This window comes from Ambystoma mexicanum, chromosome 8, assembly GCF_040938575.1.
Source record: "Ambystoma mexicanum isolate Mex_15411 chromosome 8, UKY_AmexF1_1, whole genome shotgun sequence".
In the NCBI taxonomy this organism is placed as follows: Eukaryota; Metazoa; Chordata; class Amphibia; order Caudata; family Ambystomatidae; genus Ambystoma; species Ambystoma mexicanum.
The window spans coordinates 178,411,190-178,436,015 of NC_090929.1; the positions used below are offsets into that span (position 1 = coordinate 178,411,190).

General features: G+C 46.8%; 1 protein-coding gene across 1 annotated transcript in view; it reads right to left on the reverse strand.

Annotated features, from left to right (window-relative positions):
- The window catches only part of NOTCH1 (notch receptor 1), a 120,419-nt gene that overhangs the window by 19,083 nt on the left and 76,510 nt on the right, over positions 1–24,826 (reverse strand). The window contains exons 5-18 of the mRNA XM_069609590.1: positions 24,281–24,403; positions 23,130–23,363; positions 22,113–22,268; positions 21,739–21,924; positions 20,961–21,074; positions 17,563–17,676; positions 13,219–13,452; positions 12,343–12,453; positions 10,511–10,703; positions 9,206–9,351; positions 7,057–7,170; positions 3,671–3,790; positions 1,867–2,019; positions 773–1,001 (exon numbers count right to left, since the gene is read on the reverse strand). Of these exons, the coding sequence (XP_069465691.1) occupies positions 773–1,001; positions 1,867–2,019; positions 3,671–3,790; positions 7,057–7,170; positions 9,206–9,351; positions 10,511–10,703; positions 12,343–12,453; positions 13,219–13,452; positions 17,563–17,676; positions 20,961–21,074; positions 21,739–21,924; positions 22,113–22,268; positions 23,130–23,363; positions 24,281–24,403 (2,227 nt within the window). The remainder of the gene's footprint in view (positions 1–772; positions 1,002–1,866; positions 2,020–3,670; positions 3,791–7,056; positions 7,171–9,205; positions 9,352–10,510; positions 10,704–12,342; positions 12,454–13,218; positions 13,453–17,562; positions 17,677–20,960; positions 21,075–21,738; positions 21,925–22,112; positions 22,269–23,129; positions 23,364–24,280; positions 24,404–24,826) is intronic.

The window sequence follows — 24,826 nt, forward strand, 5'->3', positions numbered from 1 at the left end:
CTCGACACATGAGCATTTGTGAACACACATTCTGCTGCCTCCCACAGAAAGCGTCAGTAGCAGTAGCATTCAGTAAACAAAATCCCACACGGTCACTGGAGGTCCAACTGTGCTCGTCTCCTTAAACCATACAAGTCGGAGGTACCCATACTCAGAAATAGGGGATTGCACTGTGTAACTAGCATTAGAAACAATGCACGTGCTGCTGATGTATGTTGAGAATACATGCCCATCAGCACATACTGTATTATGGCTTGACAGATGCGAACACATTTCTTAAATATTGCAGTTTGCATATGTATTTATTTATTTATATACAGGAGGAACAATGCCCATTTGATCACAAAAGAACGTACAATAAATAAGAAATCAGATTTGACAGGACACAGTGAGCTTCTTACAATGGGGTGAGTTTGAGGGACATTCTGACCAGGTTGTGGAGGGGAGTAAATGGAACAATCACTGGAGACAATACATGAGTGGATATACATAGATTAAGGACAACCAACATTGGACATTTATAAGTGCAGGTAGGCAGTACGGACAGCTGTGCTCAGGACATGACCATGATAGGTTAAATGCTAGAATGGAGGTAGAGGAAGTGAGAGCCTGTGAATCAGAGGAAGAACAGAGACGAGCTTGCAGATACTAGATATGTGCCATAAATATTGCAGCCAATGAATACGCATGATGTTGGAAAGGTGGGGTTAAAATGATCCGAACCTATTAAACAAACAGGGGGCTCTAAGATAGTAAGCGTATAATATTGTACCTCTCTGTGCAGTCAGGAGTGTTGTTCTCACAGTGAATCCCACTGAACCCCGATGGGCAGGTGCAGGTGTAGCTGTTAACGCAGTCAGTGCAATTGGCCCCGTTTTTGCATGGGTTGCTGGCACACTCATTGATGTCCTCCTCACACTTTGGCCCGCGGAACCCAGCAAGGCAGTTGCAAAAGAAGGTGTTGACACCGTCAGAGCAGGAGCCTCCATTGTGACACGGATCTGAAAAAGAAATATTTGTAAAATGGTGTCAACGTTCAATGGTTTGAAATGGATCGGAGAAGGTTCACTTGAGTGCACACACCATTTTATTCTGCAGAGATTCCCAAATATCTAGTACAGTGACAACAGCGGTGTAGAATGAGTTTAAGTTTAGAGTGGTATAAAGAATTAACTTATTGAAAAGGAGTTCCATCAGGGTAATAAACTCTGAGGAACTCAATGAGAAATTTGACCTATGTATTGTCACTGGGAGAAGTTCCAGGTCTGATTCTGCTGAACATGTGGTGGATTGTGATCTAATGGACAAGAGATGGAAGTGAGTATCACAGTTTACAACCCAGCAAGTCCAACAAATGCAAGTGACATGCCTATACGTCCTGCAACAGTAGCTGGGGCCTTGTGATATTGGATAACTGGTCGAAATGACAGTCATCTTCAGTTTAGAAGTTTCTATAATTTGAAAGACATTCAACCATGTACTTCACTACCAGAAGGGCTCAACTCATGGAAGCCCATCCCAGACTAGACATTGGCCCTCATTACAACTTTGCCGGTGCTGAATTAACGTGCGGTATTACCGTATACTGGCACGGTTCTGCATCAGCAAAGTCAGCAAAGTACAAGTTTGCTGGTGATAACTGGAGGTCATTCCAGCAACTTTACTGGCAAAAAATAGCTGTCAGTCCTATGGGACTCCATGGAATGGGGATTTACTACTGTTGGCATTCAGAATAGGGTGGACATTCCACTGGACCGGGTGTTGGTAACGGTATTCCCGTTTGCCAAAATCCTGGCGGTGTTACAGGTGCGGGTAAATTGGCCTGCATGATAGACTACTTTGTGTTATTTGAGTGGGAGAACTCACTTGGTAGACAGTCATCTATGTCGGTCTCACAATGGCGGCCCGAGTAGCCAGCTTTGCAGTTGCACCTGTAGCTTCCGTCTGTATTCTGACACACTGCCCCGTTCCGGCAGGGGCTCTTGACACACTCGTTGATATCAATCTCACACGTTTGCCCTGAACAAAGTGGAAAAAGGTAGATGGGGTTAGCATACAGTCTGCCTTCAAGAGGTTGCGCCGTAGACAGACTTGCATTGAGCAATGAATAGAGCTGACATTGCTACAGGAGACAACTGGCAGTGAAGGCCTATTCATGATTAGATGGCAACTGATTTAAAAAAGGAATGCTCTAAGCTCTCCGATTACTCATCACAGGAATCCCTTTCATGCGAGCCCCTCGCAGATTAAGCAATGGGCGAAACAAAAGGGCCCTGTTCAGCAGAAACACCCACCTCTACCATTCGAAATGTCCAATGCAGACATTGACGAACTATCCAAACCAAAGGTTTTTTCTTAGAAATTTCCCAGCATGCTCTTATGCCTGCTCTGCTATTGAGACTGCATGGGAGCCAATGGAACACCGACGCTGGTGCTAATCAAGGAATACATTAAGGAGTTCTGCAGCACACTACTACTTCCAATCATGTCCCGCGGCTGCATTCACAAACACCAAGCCATTGTTCATTCCCTTTCTTTAGCTGGTTTCAAACTAAAGCACCAAACGTCATTCAAAGGTTATCTTCGAAGCGCTATACAGAACACACAAATAGAAACAGAAAAACAACAGAGCAACACACAGTGCTGTCCTTGAAGTCCGTTTTCAATGTTGATGACTGTCTTCAACATTGAAAACGGACTTTGGGGACAGCACATGTCATGCTTTGGCAAAGCCAAAAGACATCCTATGATGCTGCTAGTCAGATATTTTGAACCCTAGGACCTTTGTTATATTTTTACACACACCATCCCGAAAAAATGAATAATATGTTACTACTAGTCTTTCATTTCACTACAAAACAACAATAGTAATAATAACATGCCATTACTAATTGTTGCCATTCCTATCAGAAAAAAAGGGACAAGCTAATATTTTTTAATGCAGGGCTGTGTGCTGGGGTGCTGCATGGCTTCGAAATCAAGTCACTGAAGGCACAATCGGCTAAGATGTTTTTATCACACTAGGAGCTGCTTAAAAGCCACAATTAATCCGTTATCTTTCAAATTTCTGTTTAATGCAAGCGGAAAAAATCGCCTTAATGTGGCAAGTATTGAGGTAATTAGCTGTTTAGTAGCTGTAGTTAACTCATTACCTTTCAGGCCAATGTTTTGTAAGGTAGAAATGGCTGTTTTAGTTCACCTTAATGTGAGAGGAATTTGTATAATACAGTTAATGGGCCACTGATCAACCAACTCAAACATTTATAGCCTTCCAAAAATGCCAAGCCCATATATACTGTCTAGTCCATTTGACTGGTGTCCCATACAGGTGGCTAGCTCCAACTCTACGAGCCAAAACTAACAATACATGCATATTACGGGCCGAATATACAGTGAGTGAATCCCCATGCGAGGCAACCAATCAGAACTTTGAGGACAGGGGCATTTGAAATAATGTACTTCTTTCACTGGGGAGTCACAATCTTTTGCTATAGTGTGAGAGAAAAAACAGAATTGGGAAATCAATGAGGCTGTAGGAGACGTAAACTAAAAAATAATGATGCCATCAATTAGACAATAGGGCTGCAGTTAGGAAGAACGCTCATCATTTTCCAAAACACACAGTCTTCATGAACAGAGCAAGCGGGTCAGCTTTAGAATGGGATCATACCTTGCCAGCCGGGGGGACAGGAGCAGGAGAAGCTCTCGTAATCTTCAGATTCCCTGCAGTCGCCCCCGTTCTTGCACGGGCTCTCAAAGCATGGCGCCAAAACTTCCCCGCACGTGGGCCCTGGGAGGAGAGGTGAAATTCAGACAGAGTGCAGTGGCAAACCAAGGAGAAAACAGGGGGGAGGGGAAACAGGGGGAAATGTATGGCCATTTTCTGAAATGGCCATACATTTCAGCTGGTCGTGAAAGGCACAGGACTGCTGTTGGAGACGGTGCATGTAAATAAAAGCACCCTTTGTGGAAGCTCCTCGGACACAGCTGGGGCTACAACAAACAACTCAAAAAACAGAACTGCCTACATTTGCCATGTTCGAGAAAACAGCACAATTGGCCTTTGAAAAGCCCATGCTCTCCTTTTTTGATCTCCGCCAGTGCAGAAACAACTTAATAATGAAACGTGATAAATGAAAACTGAGTAGGAGCCCTGTTTACAAACACAGCGAGTGGGATGAAGCAGCCGCGGGAAAGTCTTGCTCCTTGTCAGCTGTTATCTTCCAAGAAGGCTTTCTGTGATTTTCCAGAGTCGTTTTTTTTGCCCTATCGGTTTCTATGGTTACTGGGACAAGACAGGAAGTTTGACCGCTTCCTGCAATTGTGCACATGTTGCCATTCTGTGAGAGGAAGCAGGAAGCAGGGCCTCAGAACCCGGGTCAGCCGCTCTTCCCATCCCGCCACAATCTCTGTACTATTATTCCGACCATCTGATGTGTATTTTTTAAAAAGGTAGTGTCAGAGAATCAACTAACTCGTTTCCCCTCGCGACCTCTAACAGATTGACAGAGCCCCAGCCCCAAAAAACACCCCACAGCTCAGTGACTTTCTTCAATAACCACAACAGGACTTGAATAAAAAAAAACAAAAAAAAAAAAACAGATGAGCCCAAGAGAGCAAAACGTGTTTTAATCGCGTTATGAAATTTCGAGGTATGGTCACATAATGAAGCAATATGCCCCGAGGCAGAGGGACGACCCTGTCCGTAAAGTCCCGCCGCACAAGTTAAGGGCCTGACCGAAGCGAGGGTCCCTCAACAAGGACGGCAGTGCCATTACGGACAGGGTCGACCTGCGCTGAGGGGCATATCGAAAATTAGCACCCACGTAGTTTCACACATGGGTGCTAATGCCGTCATATATTAAAAAAAAGAAATGTATCTTTCCTGCGCGGCCTGGAGACGTACAGTGCTGACCTTGAAGTCCGTTTTCAACGTTGATGACTGTGACGTCATCGACATCGAAAAAGGACTTCGGGGGAAGCACTGCATGGACCGGCTCCACACAGAAAGGTATGTTTCTTCTAGTTTTATTTTAATATAGGGACACCGTTAGCACCTGTGTAGGCAACTACACGGGTGCTAAGAGGTGAGGGGGAACACAGGCTTGTACGATACAATACTCGCGTTCCGAGCATCCCGATTGCTCATCGCCCCTTTCCAGGGTGCTAACATACAATTGTGCTGGGCAAAATTACCCCCACCGTTTCAACTGATTGACCAATGGGAAAACGACTTTGTCAACAACAGGCTGGCTGATAGAAATATGGGTGAAAAAACAGCTGGAACCAGCAGCAATATATGTGATCTAGCCCAGCGCATTTACATACTTTCTCAAAGGTGGTCTACCACCATTGAAAAGCACATTTTATAGGGAATCCAAATTGTCTATTACGAACTGCAGGACTTCAGCCTGATCTGTTTTTTAGTAAGCATTTCATAGTCCTCTTAGGACTCTGAGGAGAAGCGGACGCTTTACAGAGAACTACTTTCGGACATGAGGCCCTGTACCGAGAACACTGTGGTGTGAAGGCTCCATTTGAGACCTATATTAATCAGAGTGTGACCGAATGGAGGGGGTGCAAGTGGGACATACACTTGTTACCTGAACGGTTCACATTGCGTCACACATATTTACCATTTTACGCACAGGGAGCTACATTGATTTGTCAGTCACCAAATATTTCTGGTCAAGTGACAAAAGCCGCATTAGAACATGCCTCTCCAGTAATGTATCTACTAGAACACAAGTGTTTACTAGATTGATAGAGGTTCAAGAAAGTTCTAAAATGGAGAATCTAGGTGCTTCTTGCATCTGTACTCCATTAGGAACTTTATAAAGTGCCACATGCACAACAAAGCAGGAGTGAAAGGCAGGGGGTGGTGGGAGCGATGGGGGAAAGGCAAAAGAGTATACATGCGGGCAGCGTTTGCAGCACGCAGGAATGTTCCAAGGTTCGGGCAGCTTTCTGGCAATCAGCTTGCCCCTGAAACTTTGCTCCCCACGTGTGGTCTCCTTAGGAAGCGGGCAAAGGTGTCTTCATTGGGCAGAGTGTGAGACTCTACATCTCAGTAGGCCTATAGATAACACTCTTTGTCTTCCAAAAGACGTGCTTGAGAACAGCCCAGTCAAACCTGCCATGAATTATCTAACCAGTAAGGTTAGCCTTATGGACCAATATATGCTCTTCAGGGTTTGGGTGGCCAGGTATCTGCACCGGCAAAGTGGGGCTGTCAGGAACATGCCTTTACACTGCACCTCCAAAGTTGGGCTGCCAGGAACCTGCTTTCACACTGCACCTCCAAAGTTGGGCTGCCAGGAACCTGCCTTTACACTGCACCTCCAAAGTTGGGCTGCCAGGTATCTGCCTTCCACAACACCTGATGTTTCCCCTTTTGTCCATGTCACTTGTAAGTGCCTTACCAGATGAATGTCTAAATATAGAAAACCAAGTGGTCGAAAGTCTTTTGCTCGACCACAACTGCTCGTCCCCTCCAACTACTCACTTCTTGTTGTTCCCTATGAGCAGTTGCATACTGCTGGAACCCAGGCACTTAACATACAGAACTGCTTGCCCCCTCAACCCCCAAAAGCTAGCCCCTGCACCTGCCCTTATACCCTTTTCCCTCTCCCCCAAAACCCTCCCTGTTCTCTTCATTTCAGAGGGATCACCCAAATGTCCCCCCTTTAGACCTATATGACTCCAGATGGACTCTATTAACCTCTACCCCTGTACTGGATCACCCGCTACTATCCCTGTCCCATTTATCATTTTATGGTTTCCAACTCCCTACACTGCCCCCTCCCCCGGATATCCCCAGCTCTCCCCCGCCCCACCATGCATGGCGACCACTTAGGTGCTAGCATTTGCAACAACACACACTTAAGGTCTAGCATTAGACCCACTTCCACTTTGACCTTTAAACAACTGGGCATATAATACCCCCATTGCAAGGTGCTGTTCTCTCCACCTGGGAACATAGGTAGGATTAAGAGGATCTGAGCCCCACAACGTGTTTGGAATATAAACGAGCACATGCCCATGTTGCATCCTTACCGGTGTAGGGCAGCTGGCAGTTGCAGTTGTACCCAGCCACGCCATCTATGCAGGTTCCCTGGTTTAGGCACGGGTTAGAAGCACACTCATTGATGTTAGTTTGGCAGTTGGGGCCTGCATTGCAAGGGCACAAACCAAACGGGATTAGTCAAACGGGGTGTAGACAATGCAAGCGCTCGTGAATTGTTGATGTGCAATGTCACAGAAACACATTTTACCATGCAAAATGGACAACCCCATAACTTCAGGCCCCTCCCCACAGTAGCTGTAAATCATCACAAACACTGTGCAATACCCCTCACCCCTTCATGTCCTGCTCTTTTATCGGGTCTCCTCCCCCCTGCAGCATCCCTTCATGGAATCTATGTGATCACTGCGCCGCCCGTAATTCCGCCGACGAAAATGTCGAGTACAGATAGATCACTTTTACCCACCTGCTCCGGCCCGCTATACGCAAACCGCACCTCCTCACTTACCTTTACAGCGACGCACTTCTGTGTGCACCGCCGACATCCTTGTACCGCTGCAGTCAGTTCCTCCCACTTACGTGGGGCGGTGCTGACGCTGCATGGTCCTTTTTTTTGTTTTTTATCTTATCCGCCGCTTACAGTAATGGTAAGCGGTGGACAACCCTACAACCCCTGACTCTTGTTACTACATCCAGGAAGAGCAGGAGACACCCCCAGAAACCCTGCTCTGCTTGGGTGCATGGGGGGGATGGCTTTTTCATACCCTGCTCAGGCGACGTTTTAGTAATGTCGCCACAATCGTGGCAACATTTTGGTACGCCCCCTAGACCTCACCCTTTCATGTCCTGCTCTTTAATAAGTTCCTCAGCCCCTACACCTCACCCCTTTATCAGTTCTCCAGCCCCCTACACGTCACCCTGTCATGTCCTACTCTTTTCGCCAGTTCCTCATTCCTCTACACCTCACCCCTTCATGTCCTCTATTAATCAGTTCTCCAGTCCCCCACACCTCAACCCTTCATGTCTTGCCTTTGATTCAGTTCTCCAGCCCTCTACACATCACCCCTTCATGTCATACTCTTTTCACCAGTTCTCCAGCCCTCTAGACATCACCCCTTCATGTCCTGCTCTTTGATCAGTTCCTCTGCCCCTTATACCTCACGCCTTCATCCGTTCTCCAGCCCTCTACACCTCACCCCTTCATGTACTCCTCTATTAATCAGTTCTCCAGTCCCCCACACCTCAACCCTTCATGTCTTGCCTTTGATTCAGTTCCCCAGTCCTCTACACCTCACCCCTTCATGTCCTCTATTAATCAGTTCTCCAGGCCCCCACACCTCAACCCTTCATGTTTTGCCTTTGATTCAGTTCCCCAGTCCTCTACACCTCACCCCTTCATGTACTCCTCTATTAATCAGTTCTCCAGTCCCCCACACCTCAACCCTTCATGTCTTGCCTTTGATTCAGTTCCCCAGTCCTCTACACCTCACCCCTTCATGTCCTCTATTAATCAGTTCTCCAGTCCCCCACACCTCAACCCTTCATGTTTTGCCTTTGATTCAGTTCCCCAGCCCTCTACACATCACCCCTTCATGTCATACTATTTTCACTAGTTCTCCAGCCCTCTACACATCACCCCTTCATGTCATACTCTTTTCACCAGTTCTCCAGCCCTCTACACATCACCCCTTCATGTCCTGCTCTTTGATCAGTTCCTCTGCCCCTTATACCTCACGCCTTCATCCGTTCTCCAGCCCTCTACACCTCACCCCTTCATGTACTCCTCTATTAATCAGTTCTCCAGTCCCCCACACCTCAACCCTTCATGTCTTGCCTTTGATTCAGTTCCCCAGTCCTCTACAGCTCACCCCTTCATGTCCTGCTCTTTGATCAGTTCCTCTGCCCCTTATACCTTTATCAGTTTTCCAGCCCTCTACACATCACCCCTTCATGTCATACTCTTCCGTACTCTTTTTATCAGTTCCTCAGTCCTCTACAAAATCACCCCTTCATGTCCTGGCAAACTTTTACCTGCCCATAAAGGGCACAGAGCAGGAACTTGCTGGTTATTATGAGTCGTTATGGACTACCCTGCATGCTTTCCAAAAAACCAAGGGCTCTTTTAGCTACAGCTCCAAAGAAGTTCCCAGGGTGCCCCAGATTCTGCCGAGCTGTCCTTACCGCTGAAGCCGTCCCGGCATGTGCAGAGGTAGCCACTGGTCATGTCTTTGCAGGTTCCGCCGTTCATGCAAGGATTGGAGTCGCACTCGTTGTTATTGATGTCGCAATTCATCCCACTCCAGCCCTGGTCACAGTCACAGCGGTAACTGCAGTATGAAAGGATAATGATAAAACACATCAATAAAGAGGCAGCACACGATGTTAAACATATTGATTCATGCATGTGTTATGTAGAGTGCAGCATGTCTCTGTGCAGCCTCTTCGAAGTGCTTGCCTGCCTTCTGGAGGCCGTCAACGTAGAAGCTTGGCTCCTATGTGAGTTAGTCAATGTGATGCCTCATTGGCTTGTGGGTTCTTTCAATTGGAGTTGAAAGAGACCGATCCTCTGACGTTGGTGGGGGCCGGTCCATCGGCCAACGGTGGAATGTCTACTCTATGTGGCCAAAACCAGCCTACTGTCCGCTCAGGGGTTGGGGATGGGTGCCATCAAGGAGAATAATCACTCATATGGCCATGTTTTGTTAGTGTGTCAATAACAGTAAAGGGGAGCAGAGTATCGACAACCTTACAAAGGGTCGGGGAGCGTGGGGGGTTAGGCATGCAGCGGAGGAACAGGGATAGGCTCCGGCAATCGAAGAGGAGAGACGGAGTCAAGGAAGAAGCCGAGAAGAGTTAAAGGGCAGCTGTGGTGATTTTAAGGATGGTGAATCCGGAGGTTGAGGGCAGGTTAGGGGCAGGGTAAGAGGTGATGGGCGGGGTTCAGAGGTGCTCCACATATCGCTTAGGGGCCTCTTTGAGGTTCCTCTCTGCTGAGCGGACAGTGTCAACCTTACAGTGACAGCATTTGTGATGAGTTCACTACTTCAGGGTTAGCTGGTATACTAGCCTGCATCTCTATTTCCACTGAATAGCAGAAAAGGGAAATGGGGTTTGAGGAAATGCCATTGACATAATGATATATGGTCGGCAGCGGGGGAATGGGGGGCTTTTTTATGTCAGCCATTTTTGTAAAAGTTGACTCAGGATGCAGCGGTTCCTGAGCAAACATCAGGCGATGATTGGGCCACTGTTTTGGGGATGCCAGGCAGGAAGGAACTCATCCTGCACACCATGCAGAATATTCTTTGGGCGGCGATTATATGTGGAGATGAAGAGGGACGCGCCGCACCGTAGGCCTGAATTTGAGTATTCCTCTACTCAAAACGTAGTTAAAGCAAACGGATCAAATTGTGGCAAGTCACACAGGTGCTGCTGATTCCCAACTAGTTAGCCGACCCCAGGGGAACGACATCCGTGTAAACGCACCCATTGATGCCATCGTGACACATTCCGTGGATGCAGGGGTTGCTGTTGCACTCGTTAACCTCTGAAAGGCACATGGGGTCCTGGTAGCCTTCTGGGCAGATGCAGGTGAAGCCATTGATGCCGTCCTTGCACGTGCCACCGTTGTGGCAGGGGTTGGAGTCACACTCGTTGATGTTGATGTTGCACATGGTCCCTAAGAGTGGGAGAAAACAGAGACACATGTACTTAACCCCTGAAGCTTCTCAGAAAGCTTAGCTCCGCGTAGCAGCTGAATGCAAATGTGGAAAGAGAGGATACAAGTGGCACAAAGCCCAACATTTGCATGGTGTGAGACCACACCGGGCCTCCTACATAATTCCGTGCTATGGCTCAACACCAGCCCCAGAATCACATCTGAGCCACTATAATGACCCGAGGCAACTTTCCTTTACAGGGAGTCCTAATGTATTGGCGAATAAGGACAGGGATATGCCTTCCTTGCAAACAGAGCTTCAGTATCAAACAAAAAAAGACTAAAGGGAACCGTCCTTGCCCATGATGGAGAAGAAAGACTCTATTGTATTTTTTCCATAGTGACCCTTTGGGAGGGAAACTCCACAATTATAGAATTCATAATATAGATGAGCAAAAGTGCCAGGGGAGAGGGCCTTCTCCCTTTTCAAAAGGAGGCCATTGACAGCCGCAGTGATCAAACAACCCGCCCGCCAAGGCAGGCAACGTGATACCCACGCCTTCAATGGGCTGGGGGCTTCGATAGCAAGCTTCTATTTATTCTCTGCGCCAATCAAGCTATGGAGAACACAGCTCTGTATACCTGGCCGCCCTCGCTGTCTGCTATCGTGTTCCAGATGATTAGTCTTAATTTATTGCAACAAAAAAGCCTCTCTCCTTTTATTTGAAATCAACAGTATCTATCAAAAAGCCAGAGCTCAAATAACAACGAATCCATGAAAATACTGTTGATTTTGTGAGTAGCACCTCTCTAAGAATGCCCCATTTTAAAATCCCCTCTCATAACTAACTCAGTGTGAGATTGCTCTGTATGCCGAGCCCGTCCCCTCCATTCTGAGTACAAATATTTTTAGCTGGCCCTCAAATGCCAAAACTACTGAATTAAAAAGCAATCCCCCTAGTCCTATTCAGCATGGGCTATTTGAAACGAACCTATTGGACTGTAGTAGAGATAAGGAGAAATGGCATATGAGGGACACAAAGCCTATAGGTGTTGTTTGGTTATTTGCCCACCCATCGACTGCTCATGGCCATGCTAATCCATTGACCATTCCCATCCAGTTCCTGCCACTCCCGCCCAAAACACCTGCTCTCTTTAAGCTTGCTTTAATGAAGCCATCAATCTTTTCGGTCAAAGCGCCTGCCAGTGTTTTTTCAAAGCAGTCTTCTGAGAGTTAATCACTTAATTGGAGCTGTGAACTTGTACTGGTGTAATAGAACTGTCTTAACCAGGTCTTCCTACCACAATTCGATTTAAAAACGCTATTCGTCTGCTTCACTGAAGTCCTGTTAAAAACATGAATTGGCAAAGCCAACACTTTTGGCTTGTGAATAAGTATCAGGCATTTGCCAGGCACTGCTATTAGATTCCCAGGTACATGCACCATTTTCCTCCGGCTACCATCAATTTCCAGTTAATACCACAACGACAGTACTTGGCAAGTGCCTTTCCCATGCCTACACAAAAGCCCAAACTGTTGGCATTGCCAATGCTTGTTTAAAGAGCCTTGCATCCCTTATGGGAGCCAGCCCTGCAGTTGAGTCCATATAAGTGGACTGACCGTTCACAATTCATTTTGGCCGCAGCCATCGTGACTTACCTGTGTACCCAGGCTCACAGATGCACTCATAGCCATTGATCTTGTCAATACATTCGCCGTAGTCACATTGGTTGATGGCACAGTCATCAGGGTTGATTTCACAGTTGTCCCCTTTAAAAATAATATTTGAGACATCTGTCAGAGTTCTGTCGGCATATGATATGTTAACGTTTTTTTACACCGCGCACTATCTCCACCTAAGTGGTCCCTTGGATTTGTAAAGCAAGAGGGTAAGGTGTGGGGGTACATTAGTAGGACTGAGCAGGACAAAAGAGCAAGAGAACTGTGATGTGCTGTTGGCAGCTTCAGTTCGGCTTACACCGTTCGCTGAGCGCAGGTGTGAATTTTCAGTCGGAAACCGCCAAGTGCTGGTGTGCACGTCTATGTGTGGTTTGTTTCGTTGTTGCAGTGTTGTGCAGGGTGTGCGGCTTGTTGTGCTGCAGAGGTATGGTTGTGTTTAGTTCAGTGTTTGAGAGGTGTATGCCGAGGGATCAGGTTGGTTAGTGGTGATATCTTATCGTACCCCCTCAGTTTTGGCTGCCTGCGGCACACATCGATACCAATGTTCTGTACATTGTGGTGCGCTTCAATTCCCACTTCTATTTTCCATGCAGATGTGTGGGTCTTAACAGGGCTGTTTAGTGGTGGTACCTTCTCCACCTTCACCCCACCCCCGTGTTCAGAATAATGAATGTCCACAGACACAAAGTGTGGGGCATAGTGGGATGTCAATTTCCTCCATGCAAAAGATGTTTAAAACTTGCATAAGCAATACCTGGGCAATTCGAACGATGGATAAACTGATCTAAAAATGGAGTTATCCAACAGCTACTTTCAGATAGATTGGGAACAGTCGGACAGGACAAACAGGCCTACCCTTGGTTCCTTTTGGGCACTTGCAGATGTAGCCATTTTTCCTGTCCTGGCACTCCCCTCCGTTCTGGCAGGGCGTGCTCTGGCACTCGTTGATATCGATCTCACATCGGTGGCCTATGTACCCAAGCTGGCAGTGGCAGGTGAAAGCAGCAATGGCGTCGGTGCAGGAGCCGTAGTGGCAGGGATCTGGGTCACAATCGTCGATGTCTGTCTCGCAGTGGAAGCCAGTGTACCCTGGGAAGGCACAAATACACATCACACCCTGCAACTTACACCCATTTGTAATCAGGAAATATACCACAAATGTCACCACAAATGCGCAAAATGTAGAGCGCGGCCCATATGGCATGCACATAAGTGAAGGTGAAATCAATGGGGTCTGTGGATGTCGATGGGACATTATGACACACTCACAATTTAAATGAAGGAACTCGCTCTGCATTTCTTGTTACAGTATAGACTTTTACTGAAGGAAGGAACACACCCTTTAAAACGCGCTTTTGAGCCAGCCGGGAAAAATAGGGACATCAACAATTTAATTCTTTACTAATATTTCATACAAGCACATGGGACCCAGGAGGATAGCTCAGCGGCAACGTGCTCGCCTTGGAAACAAGACGACACGAGGCAACATAGGTTCGATCCCCGGGTCCGTGCTTAGAAACCTGTGGGTATTAAGCATGTTATAAATACACAACTAAGACATATTCCAGTAACGGCGCCTTGATGCCCCTGGGCTGTGAGAGCGATTTAAAAATGGAAATAAATAAAATGTGTTGAAATGTTTCCAGTTTTGTGCCACCATTTTTTCTTTTTATGCAACAAAATGTTGAAACTGATGCATGCCGCCATGTCCTGGGTGGCTGGGTTGGGTGTTAATGGCAGGGTTCGGGAATGGTGTTACATAAACTCGGAAACAACTCAGCATATCATCCACAGTTTTTCGTATAAGCTGCCCCTTGAACATATTTACTCTCAAAACATGTCAACAACAAGACACTGACAAGCCCTAGACAGGATGAAACAGCAAGGGCTGTCTTGTGCTGACACAGTCGCGCGTAAACTAGTGACGCCTTTGAAATATGACATTAATCTGAGGATTTGCATGGAATCTTGGAAGCTAAAATGCGGGAGAACTTCCAATGAAAAAATACACATTGCGTCTACTGTGTGGGCATCCCTCTGGGAAAGACGTAGAGAGGTGTTTGCGGGCTACAAGTTACCACGTGAAGTGTAGCTTTCCTACGGCCATGTAAGTTAATAAGTCCACCCTACACTAAAGGCCCAATGTAGAACAGGCAATTGTGGTGAGCTTGAGAAGATGGTTGCCCCAAATGATGAAAGGATTCGGCGTGCGGCGGAGAGACTGCCCCCTGCCACAGTGTAGTGGATGCAATGATTAAATTCAAAACCCTCTGCATTGTCCACAAGGCTTTCTGGAGCCTGGGTCCAAAATACCCTCAGCTATCCCTCCGCAAATACCTCCCTCCCCTCTCGAGCTCTTCGCTCCTCTAACTCCAACTCCCTCAGGGTCAGTCGTTTTTCAAAAAAACGAGCTGGGGGTAGATCTCTGTCTTCGGCTGGGGCCTCCCTCTGGAACAGCCTCCCTGCCACTCAAGCACCTCAAGACCTTCCTCTTTTCTTCTGCCTTCGCTCCCCCTCTCCCGTGCTGATCTGTTCTCTCTTGGCACTGTGCACCTGGCCACCCTCTGTCCTTCGGGCCCAGGTACCTGCTCACCCTGCCACCCTCCCGCACTGCCTCCGGGCCACCCCTTGCACTGGGGTCTGTATCTGTACCCATACAGCCCCCCCTTTTTCTTCCTGCACTTATCAGACCTACCCTGTCTGCTGCCTTAAACCTAGCACTTGCAAATTGCTGGCTGCATTACCACTGTTTGTTGTCTTTATTAATAATTTATTGCTATTTATCTGTTTCTCATCTGCTTCGCACTTTCCACCTCTCCCTCCTTCCATGCACTTTTTCCCTCCCCCTCTCCCATGCACTTGCGTGTTCTCAATGTCACTGGGCCTAGTAAGATCGCTGTTTTGTTCTCCCCTGTTCCCCTCACTTGCCTTGTCGCGCTCTGAAACACTTGTGTACGAGCGCAATAGAAATAAAATATCAATCAATCAAAAGCCTGTGCCAGGAAAGCTGGCATCATAGAAACAATAGACCTGCCTAGCACCTCTACTGGCTTATAGGGGAGAGGGAATTAGAAACCAGGACGATGACTGATACCAATATACTTGCTGCACATCTGGAGTGGGCTGGCACGCTGCCCGCTTCGGCGAGGCAGGGCGTGAGGCTGAATGAGATTAGCGCCAGGGGGAAATGTGGATATCTGCCTCATCTGCCTTTACTTAGCGTAGGGTTAGGCACCATGGTGGGACTGTGGGACCCCGGGGTAAAGGTGCCAACAGCAGGCATATACTTTATGCCAGGCTGGGCAGATCTGTGCTCTGTTACCGCCTTGGGAAAAGGCGAAGCACTCGGTGTTCCTTAGCTTCTGCAATGTCTTACTGCACCGTTTTTATGAAACACTTGTGTACGAGCGCGATATAAATAAAATATCATATCATATCACAGCATAGTAACGCTGCGTGTGTGGCGAGGTACCAAGTTGGGCCACGGAGGCCGGAAAAAAGGGGACCAGCTACCGACAAACAGCCAATCACTGCACAAGTTCATATACTACAATGCTGCTAACTCATGGCATGTGCAGTTTACATATGCCAGGTATAAGCCTAATGTGCCTTGGTGAAGCCCCATAGTCAAGGTGTTGCAATAGTATGCCCAAGTACTGCTATCAGATCTAAAATACAGCCATCCTAGATTACTAGCACCCTATTCCGGGTACATTCTCCTATGCCCGAGATTAGCCATCATATACTGGGTATGATGCCAGATACCGCCACCAAATGTAACATATAGCCTCATATGCTATATAGTACTACTTTTATGAGATGCCCAGAGGTTGTCATCATATCCAGCCATAACTCAAGCCACTCCTATCATATGTAAAGTGCAGCAGCAGCCTCATAAGCCAGGGTGCTGTCTTTTCATGCCACTGGCTGCCATTGTAAGCACAGAAAGAGGCATCATAAGCAAACTGCCACCTTGTGAGCTACATCTAATGCAAGAACAGCCATATTATGGCCCGTTACTTTCATTATACAACCCCTGCAGCCTCAGAAAACGCAGATGCATACTCCCAGGTATACGCCTCCACGCCGGGGAACTACCATCACGACGACCTGGTACTTCCATTATATGGGAGGTACAGTCCAACATGGCCATTTAGTCAATCAAATAATAAACACGAACATCAAATTCATGCCCAACACACTCAAACTTTACAAAGTACAGCAGAGCCTAGAAACTACAAACCTGCCTTTAGAAACTACAAAAGTGCCTTTGTCAGTGTATGTTTTTAATGTCATATAAGGTAATGTTAATACACAAGTTACCATTATACAGACATAGCCAAGGGACATTTTCAATAATGCACATGTATATCTGTAAAGACACAGATATTAGAAGACATAGCACCGAAACCTTGCCACGAAGCAGCCGGTTTACATTGCTCGACACACTTTGATACTCACGGCGGTGAAGTAGTTGGCACACACAAACCGTGAATCTTAGGCATAAATACTCTGGCTTTCTCCCAGTCTGCGCAGCAAGCAGAGCATTTAGGGGAAAGCAAGTAAAGCATTGAGTATGGTTCATCAAGTCCGCACAACAGCTTTTCATCGATGCGCGCCACCGGCGAGGCCATAATTGGAGGCTGTTCAGCAGGGGTATTTCTGGCGGGAGTTCTCCACAAAAGAGACTTTGTTTCCTGCCAGGGCTCATATCATCGCTTTGTCTGGACCGCGGCAGAGAGAGTCGCTGCACTGGTTATTGGTTAATCTGCTGGAAATGCCAAGGGGGAATTTAGTTCCCCTACAAGGGGACACCACCTCCTGGGCACATATTAAAAGGCCTGTTTTTCTGGACAATGATTGATAGTAAACTTCCTTGAAGAAAATCTGAAACTATTCAAGCTGGTATTTCTTTGTATGGGAAGAGGTTTTCAGATTTGCTGGTTTTGATGAAAGCCTTTGGTTTAAATGGTATCCTTAAGCCTTTATCAAATGCAGGATTCCCTGTCTTTGATTAACCGGACTTATAAGGAAGAGCAAAGATCCCTGAGGAATGCATCCAATCTGATTGCAATTTACAATGATAAGACTAGACGATTCCAAGGTAAAGCCGATGGGCACTACCCGCTAGACCAGACCTCATTCACCCACCTATGCCCGGCACAAAGTAAATGCTTACACACTTCTGCGGCTGCTTACCTTCTGCGCAATCACAGGTGTAGGAATTTGGCCCGTCCACACATTTGGCCCCGTTCTTGCAAGGGGTGCTGGCACATTCGTCAATATCGTACTGGCAAAGGGGCCCCGCGAAACCTGGATCAAGAAAAAAGATGCATTCATTAGTTGCAACCAAACCTTTTCTGCAGTTTTCTGTATGATGGAATCAGATCCATGTAAACTGTAGAGTCTACATTAGCTTCCCCTTTAAAGCACTTTAGATGTGCACTATACTTTCACGAGACTTGCTACAATAGGTGCAGGGGGCAGCATTCAACAGAATAGAAGACATCTTTGATTGCTTGAGTGAGAAGACGATGACATGGTGTGCTCCTGTCTGCAGTTCTATTCTGTATTTGAGGGTAGTATCAGGCATGGAGAGATTTTAATACCGCAAACGTCCATTAATAACCTACCCTTCTAACTGGAACCACAGTATCTGACCCCTTTACTCTGCGCCCTCGTTATACAGCTCTCAGTTGCTTCCCAGCAAAATTTGTGACACATAAAACCCACTCCATATAAACGTATTGTGGTGCAGGTTGTTTGCCTTAATGTAAACAGTAGCCATGGGAGGATAGCTCAGGGGCAACGCGCTCGCCTTGGAAGCAAGACGACACGGAGCAACAGAGGTTCGATTGCCGGGTCCGCGCTTAGAAACATCCGGGTATTAAGCGTGTAATAAATAACCAATCATAATTATAGCCACTGCCTGATTCCCTACTCCTATGCTTAGTTTGCGGGGGGCACCAAGATTTGCAAAACTTATCGTTGTACAAACGGTGGAAACGCAACATAATACCGTTTTTATTTCCCTAACCTTCTCTGCAAACCTTTCAGATCACCGAGTGTCAGGCTTCTGCAGTTCATCCAGGCCTGTGCTTTTCTTTGCATTTTCAGAGTAGTCTCGCACATATTATGGTATATTTGAAACTAGAAATGCCAGATTGAAAACAAAAAAAACAGGGCTCGGTAAGGTACTCAGGGCTGAGTTGGGACAACCTGAGAACTTAAAGGAATGAGCGGCCTTACGACGACCATTGGGCCGATGGCCCGACTCTGATGTGGCCAGTAGGGAATCATAGCCAGTGTTTAAGTTTTCTAACCGCCCCCGCTTCTTTTTCAGAAGATTAATGTAGCCACAAGCGGATCCGTTTAGCCACCCGAGTCTATATAAAGGTGCCGGTAGAGACTGTGACCTTTGCCTCAGCACATAGCCCCACTCACTAACTCATCACCGAGTGAGCCTACACTGCACATGATTTCAGCTTGTTTAGACATGGTACTTAATCAAGCCAATCAGAAAAGAGCATGTTCACTCGATCGTGTCTACCATTTATTGCTCATGCCTGAGCTATAATTCTATGCAACCTATCGTGCTTCACATCCAGAAGGACTATCAACCTGTCCGGCTTTCCACCAGCCCCTTGCAGGACCCCCTTTCAGTTCCCAACAAAAGAGGGGTGAAAAGATTCCTCCTGCTGCCACTGAAGAGCAGCAGTGTTAAGCGCACCTCTCCCCTCTTACAAGTTCAAACCACATTCCTCCCAAGCACAGGCCTATTTGATCTGCCTTGAGTTGTTTTTGTGTGCAGGGGTGATCTCACCCTGCGTACAACGCTAAGCAGTTCCATACAATGCAGTTAACGGCCTGGGCAACCCTGCACCAATGGGATGAGCAGGAGCACCCATTCAGTGGGAAGCTTTCACTGCGCTTGCCTCGTGGAGATGGGTAACAAGCTTGTACCTTGATGAGCGTAGCATTCGCCATTCCTCCGAGCAGTGGCTCGAGGACTTTCTCAAAGGCCCATAGAATTCAACCCTTTCATGAACCCTCTCCAACAAGTTTCCATGGATAAGGCTGCAAGGGAATGCGAATGGGGGTCTGGTGGGGGGCGAGAGTTCAAACCGGCCATTGTGAATCTGCTCTTTGCATTTCAAACAGGGATATACCAACCCTGGCCACAGCCGTGAAGTGTCCACCACTTATGGGGCTTGTCCTCTCTGTAGTGAACGAGGCAACTTAGTTGGCTGGGCCCACTGGTTGCATCAGTGGGAAAGGAATACCCCCGTTCTAATTAGATCAAGGTGGATCGTGCCTCTTAGTGATACATTATCACTTTCTGCACAGCTGAGCCTGTCCCCTCGTTTATATGGGGGTCAGCCACACAGGATTTCCACAAACAGCAGGGAGGAAGGATGTGTTCGGCTCGGACCAGAACACCTGAACATCTCATCCCCCCTTTTGTTTGTAGTTAATACTCCTTTAAATGGAAATTGTCCAGATTTCCATGATCACATGATCTGAGAGTCATTGCACAGGCGGTGATTGGGCATGGCCCTAACACAACGAGTAAAGAGACGCGCTTGACAGAGCTCGGCTGGCTGTGACAGGGCTCTGCAAGTGCTGGCTCTCCAAATGTTTTGGACTACAATTCCCATCATCCGTGGACAGCATAGTCATTGATGAGGGGACCTGGAGACAGTTGAAGACTCCTGCGCTAATATATAGCAAATTGCCGATTTGTTTGAAGTCTTCGGTGCCGAGGACCCTCATCATACAAAGTGAAAATACGCTCCGTCTCTGAGGGGTCCCTGCTACAGTACTGATACCTAAGTATCCGACTACCATTACAAATGTTAAAACAATAGGACTGGGTGAACTGAATTAAGAAGGTGCAGTGTATTCCCCAAGCCCGCTGTGAACATTATTATTTTCAATTAGTGCTTTGTTGAAAGTATACTGGGGTGTAGGCGCGGGCAGTTCTGTTAACTCCTGTTGCCAATGCAAATGAATCACATTTTGAGACATGTAGCCCTTTGTGCTGGATCCAAGACGCATTGAAACCTTGTAATAATTGGTGTTATTCCTGTCTTACCAGCACACAATTCAGGTACGCTAAACACAAAGTGGGTCTCTAGCAGTAACGCCACATCTCCTGACTCCTCTCAGCACCCATCCACATGCCCAACCTCATGGGTCGCTCTCTACCCAAGCTTGGTCAGCCCTGTTAAGCCTTATTTGGCCAAATGCACACACGCAGTCTAATCTTACTCCATGCCCTCCAACACTCTAGACTTCGGTCCACCGAGGACGTTCCCACTATCAAGCACATTGCAAAAAGGTGCTATATAAATGACAAGTACAATACAATACACAAATATGTCCCGATGCGTCCAAGGGGAAAATAAGCAGGGATTGCTAACTAAAACTGAATCTGAAAAATTATGCATTTGTAAGAAAATTAAAAAGCCTCTGGACTGAATTCTGTGACTCTCGCACTGACCCAACTTGTATTCCTCAATAGCCAGTTTCATGCCAGCTTCGTACAGTGGGAATCCCACAATATCGGCATCCGATCGATCGCTCGGCTCACTTACCCATGGGGCATTCGCAATGGAACTCGTTGATCTTGTCAATGCAGCGGCCGTTGTGCAGGCAGGGAGTGCTGGCACACTCATCCGTGTTCACTTCGCAGAAAACCCCGGCGTAACCTGGAGAGTCAAAGCACAGCAGCTAAACGCAGGCATGTAGTCACCCGCACATTTTGGGTGAATTTTGCACAAAAAAAAAATCACAAGTGTGCATCCCCTTACAAATCAGAAATGTCTTCAACCAGCAGCGCCTGCCTGCTCCCGCCCATTGACGATCAGGGACTTTGTAGTTGCCTTAAGGAGCAGGACTATACATCCCAGCATTCTATGGTGTGGAACATTATGAAAAAAGCATTGGATATAAGCTGTCTAGAACTACGAAACAAACCCTTCAATATCACAATCATGGCAACACGGCAGACCTGTCAAGGTACTAGTGTGGTTTTCTGGCAGGCTACACAAGGAAGCTAGGACGCGTACGCCGCCTTGGAACAAATGAGTCCGTTGCAAATTGTGCTGTTTTGCATTAGTACGTAGATTATGCTGTCAAACGTTGCAGTTCACGGTAGTCCTTAGTTTGGTCTATTTTAATATGCATTTGTGGGAAGTTAATACATTTGCTTAACTCAAATAAACTTATGTAATTGACTGTGTAGATGATTTTGGCTGGCCAATGGTTGCCTTAGAGATCGGTAGAGCATGCAAGTGCGAGCAGTAAGTTGGCGGACCGAATGAGTGCAGCGGCCCCACATCGGATGTCCGCCCTCTCTTTCTAGGAACTGACCTGGCATGCAGATACAGTGGAACTCTCCGATCTGGTCCAAGCAGGTGGCATCGTTCTGGCATGGATTGGACAGGCATTCGTTGACGTCCATCTCACAGCGGGGACCAGTGTATCCCGTTGAGCACATGCACTGGAAGGACCCCAAGGTGTTCAGGCATCTCCCAGCATGCTCGCACGGGTTAGCACCTGCAAAAAAGGATGGCCTTCCATATTACAATGAGGTCTCTGGAATATCATTCAGGAGGCACGAGGAGTAAACAGTAGCGTAGAATGTGACCGCGATAACCACGCTCGCTTGGCAATGTTGTCAAGCGAGAGCAGGCGGTCCAGAATTGCTTCAAGATGCCGGAAGATGAAATTAAATATCAGTTTACCAAGGGAGCACTCGTCGACGTCTTGGTTGCAGGCGGGCCCCATGTAACCCGAAGGACAGGTGCAGATGGCCTTTCCATTGACAGGATTGGTATCGCAGTTGGCGCCCTCGTTGCATGGGCTGCTGATGCAGGCGTCGTTGAGGTGGCAGAGCAGGCCTGTCAAAATATACGCATCAGGTCAATTACAGCACTTCAAAGGAGATTTACTTGCTCCAAAGCAATGTCAAACTGGGAAGGAAATGCATCAGGATAACTCGGATTACTTCTTCAATATTTTCCTTAACTATACAATACGACCTTTCTTATTCTTAAAATCTGGATACATACTGACTATTAGGGCAGGGAGAGGAATTTGGCAACTCTACAAGTGAGGAGGTGTCTGGGTCACGTTAACATACTTTACACTAACTTTTCCCAAGTGGTCGCCTGCTTCTCAGCAGAGTGAACAGGAGAATACATGTGTCCCACAGGTGAACTGCTAGCTGTCTAGGTCTCTAAAAGAATGTATGAGACGTGTGCCATTCACGTCTAGCAGGGATCTGCAACCTCTGGCGCTAGAGATGTTTTGGTATACATTTCCCATAATCACTCACCATTGAGTAGGCTGGGTAGGGCCGACGGGAGTTGTAGTTCTAAAATGTGGTGCACCCAAGTAGGAAAGCCGCACAGATATTCACCACTGTAGCTTTTTACTCATTGTTCAGAAAAAGATCATTCTAGTCCAGTCGGTTATTAGAAAATCTAATCGTAAAAAGTGATTTTTTAAGTGGCCTTTAAGATTTGAATGAGCCGCCCCACCTAAAATGACCTTGTCCTTCACAAATAACATCTAAGACCCATGTCTTTTTTTGACCTAACACAACTTCCTACAGTTTTCTTTCCAATAAATACAGCTTAAAATGCTGGACTCATTTGTCGTGAAAAAGGGCTACATTGTTCTGTCCCAGTTTCTGTACTGAAATAACCATTTGTTTTTTCTTCCGTCTTCAAGGCGCTTAATGTAAAAGCATAACTGACCTGTCCGGCCGTGTGGACACTCGCAGTAGAAAGAGGCTACTCGGTCGTGGCACGTGGCTCCGCTGTGACAGGCGGCGTTGGCGCAATCGTCAATGTTTTCACTGCAGTCCTCACCAGTCCAGCCGTTCACGCACACGCAGTTGTAGCCTCCATGGGTATTGTGGCACGTGCCCCCATTTTGGCAGGCATTTGGCATCAACTGGCATTCATCAACATCTTCAGTACAGTACTGGCCTGTTGTGAAGGAGCACAAGAGATATTCCAGAAAATTAATCGCACTCAATCTTGACCATGACGACAAGCAAATATTTTTAGGGAAAAGTTTTAAGGTAACCACATTTAAACAACAGAACATCAAAGCGAAAAAGAAACATCGACACTTGTAATAGAGACCCTTCTGTGCTAAATGTTTTAAGAAGTTTATTGCAAGCTGCATTTTCCCAGGGCAACAGGGTTCCAGCCGGTACACCCTGAATTGTGAAAAGGCCTTCCGCCAAGGTGCTTATCTCCCAAAATAGGTATTCAACTTGTTTTACCCTCTAAATTTCATTAGGGTACATATTTGTATATCTAAACACTAATTTAAGGAGAATCGGATCACACAAGAGTGCTGGCCTGAAGGTGCTCAACCAAACACGAGGAGGTGACCAGTCATGAACCAGCAGATACAGCACAAAGCAACAGTAGTGAAAGGCAACTCAAGCATGGACTCCGTCTGCCATGCAAACCTTCAACTCCAGTAAAAGATCCCTGCACCTTCTGCTCTGTTATCCAGCCCCAAAACTTGGTTAGCTGCCATTTTCTAAACCAGAGTCACTGCTATTGTCTGCAACTGAGGTGTTGGATAATAGAGCGTCCGGGTTAATAACAAAGCTTATACTGTATATCTAAAAAAGTGAACCCATGTGTAAATGTCAGAATATGTGACCGGTCCTAAGCGAAATATGTAATCAATTTAAAAAATGACCTGATATTCTGGAGGACAAGCATGGGATTTGAAATGCCATCATAAAGGTATACGTTCACAACATGTTGACCAGATCGTCGCCTATGCCTTCTTTCAACCCCAAAGTCTACTCTTCCTGAATGAGAGAGGGACCAGAATAAGACATCAGTCGCTTGTTGATGTAACAGGTCCACAATGAGTTTACCTGTCCACTCGGGTGGGCACTGGCAGTTGTACGTGTTCACCCCATCTACACACGTCCCTCCGTTCTGGCAGCCATTTCCAGGACAGTCGTCTGTGTTTATTTCACAGTTCTGAGACTCAAACCCTATGGTCCAAGGTAAGAAAATGCAGTTAGTATGCAGTTAAGTGAAACTTGACATTAGGCAACATCAGAGCGAGGACATGTGTGTACCTTCTCGCATCCCAACTTCATGAACCCAGACCCTAGAACACATTGATTTACATGTGGCGTTTCCAATCTTTTTGGAAGATCCACATTTTTTCTCAGCTCCCTTGATTTTACCACCCCGTTCATTAAACACATTATTTTATCTAAGCAGCGCTGTTTCAAACATGCAGCGAAATAGCGAAACGCACAGAAGCATGGTCTGGCAGCTCGCGTTCTAGTTGTTCGCTCCGGCGCCATTGCAGCCTTTTTCTCTTTTGTAACCATTTTTCTTGGGTTCTCTCTGCTCTTGGGATTTTTATCTTGGGAGCATTCTTCTGGCCTCCCTTGGAATCGCCATTA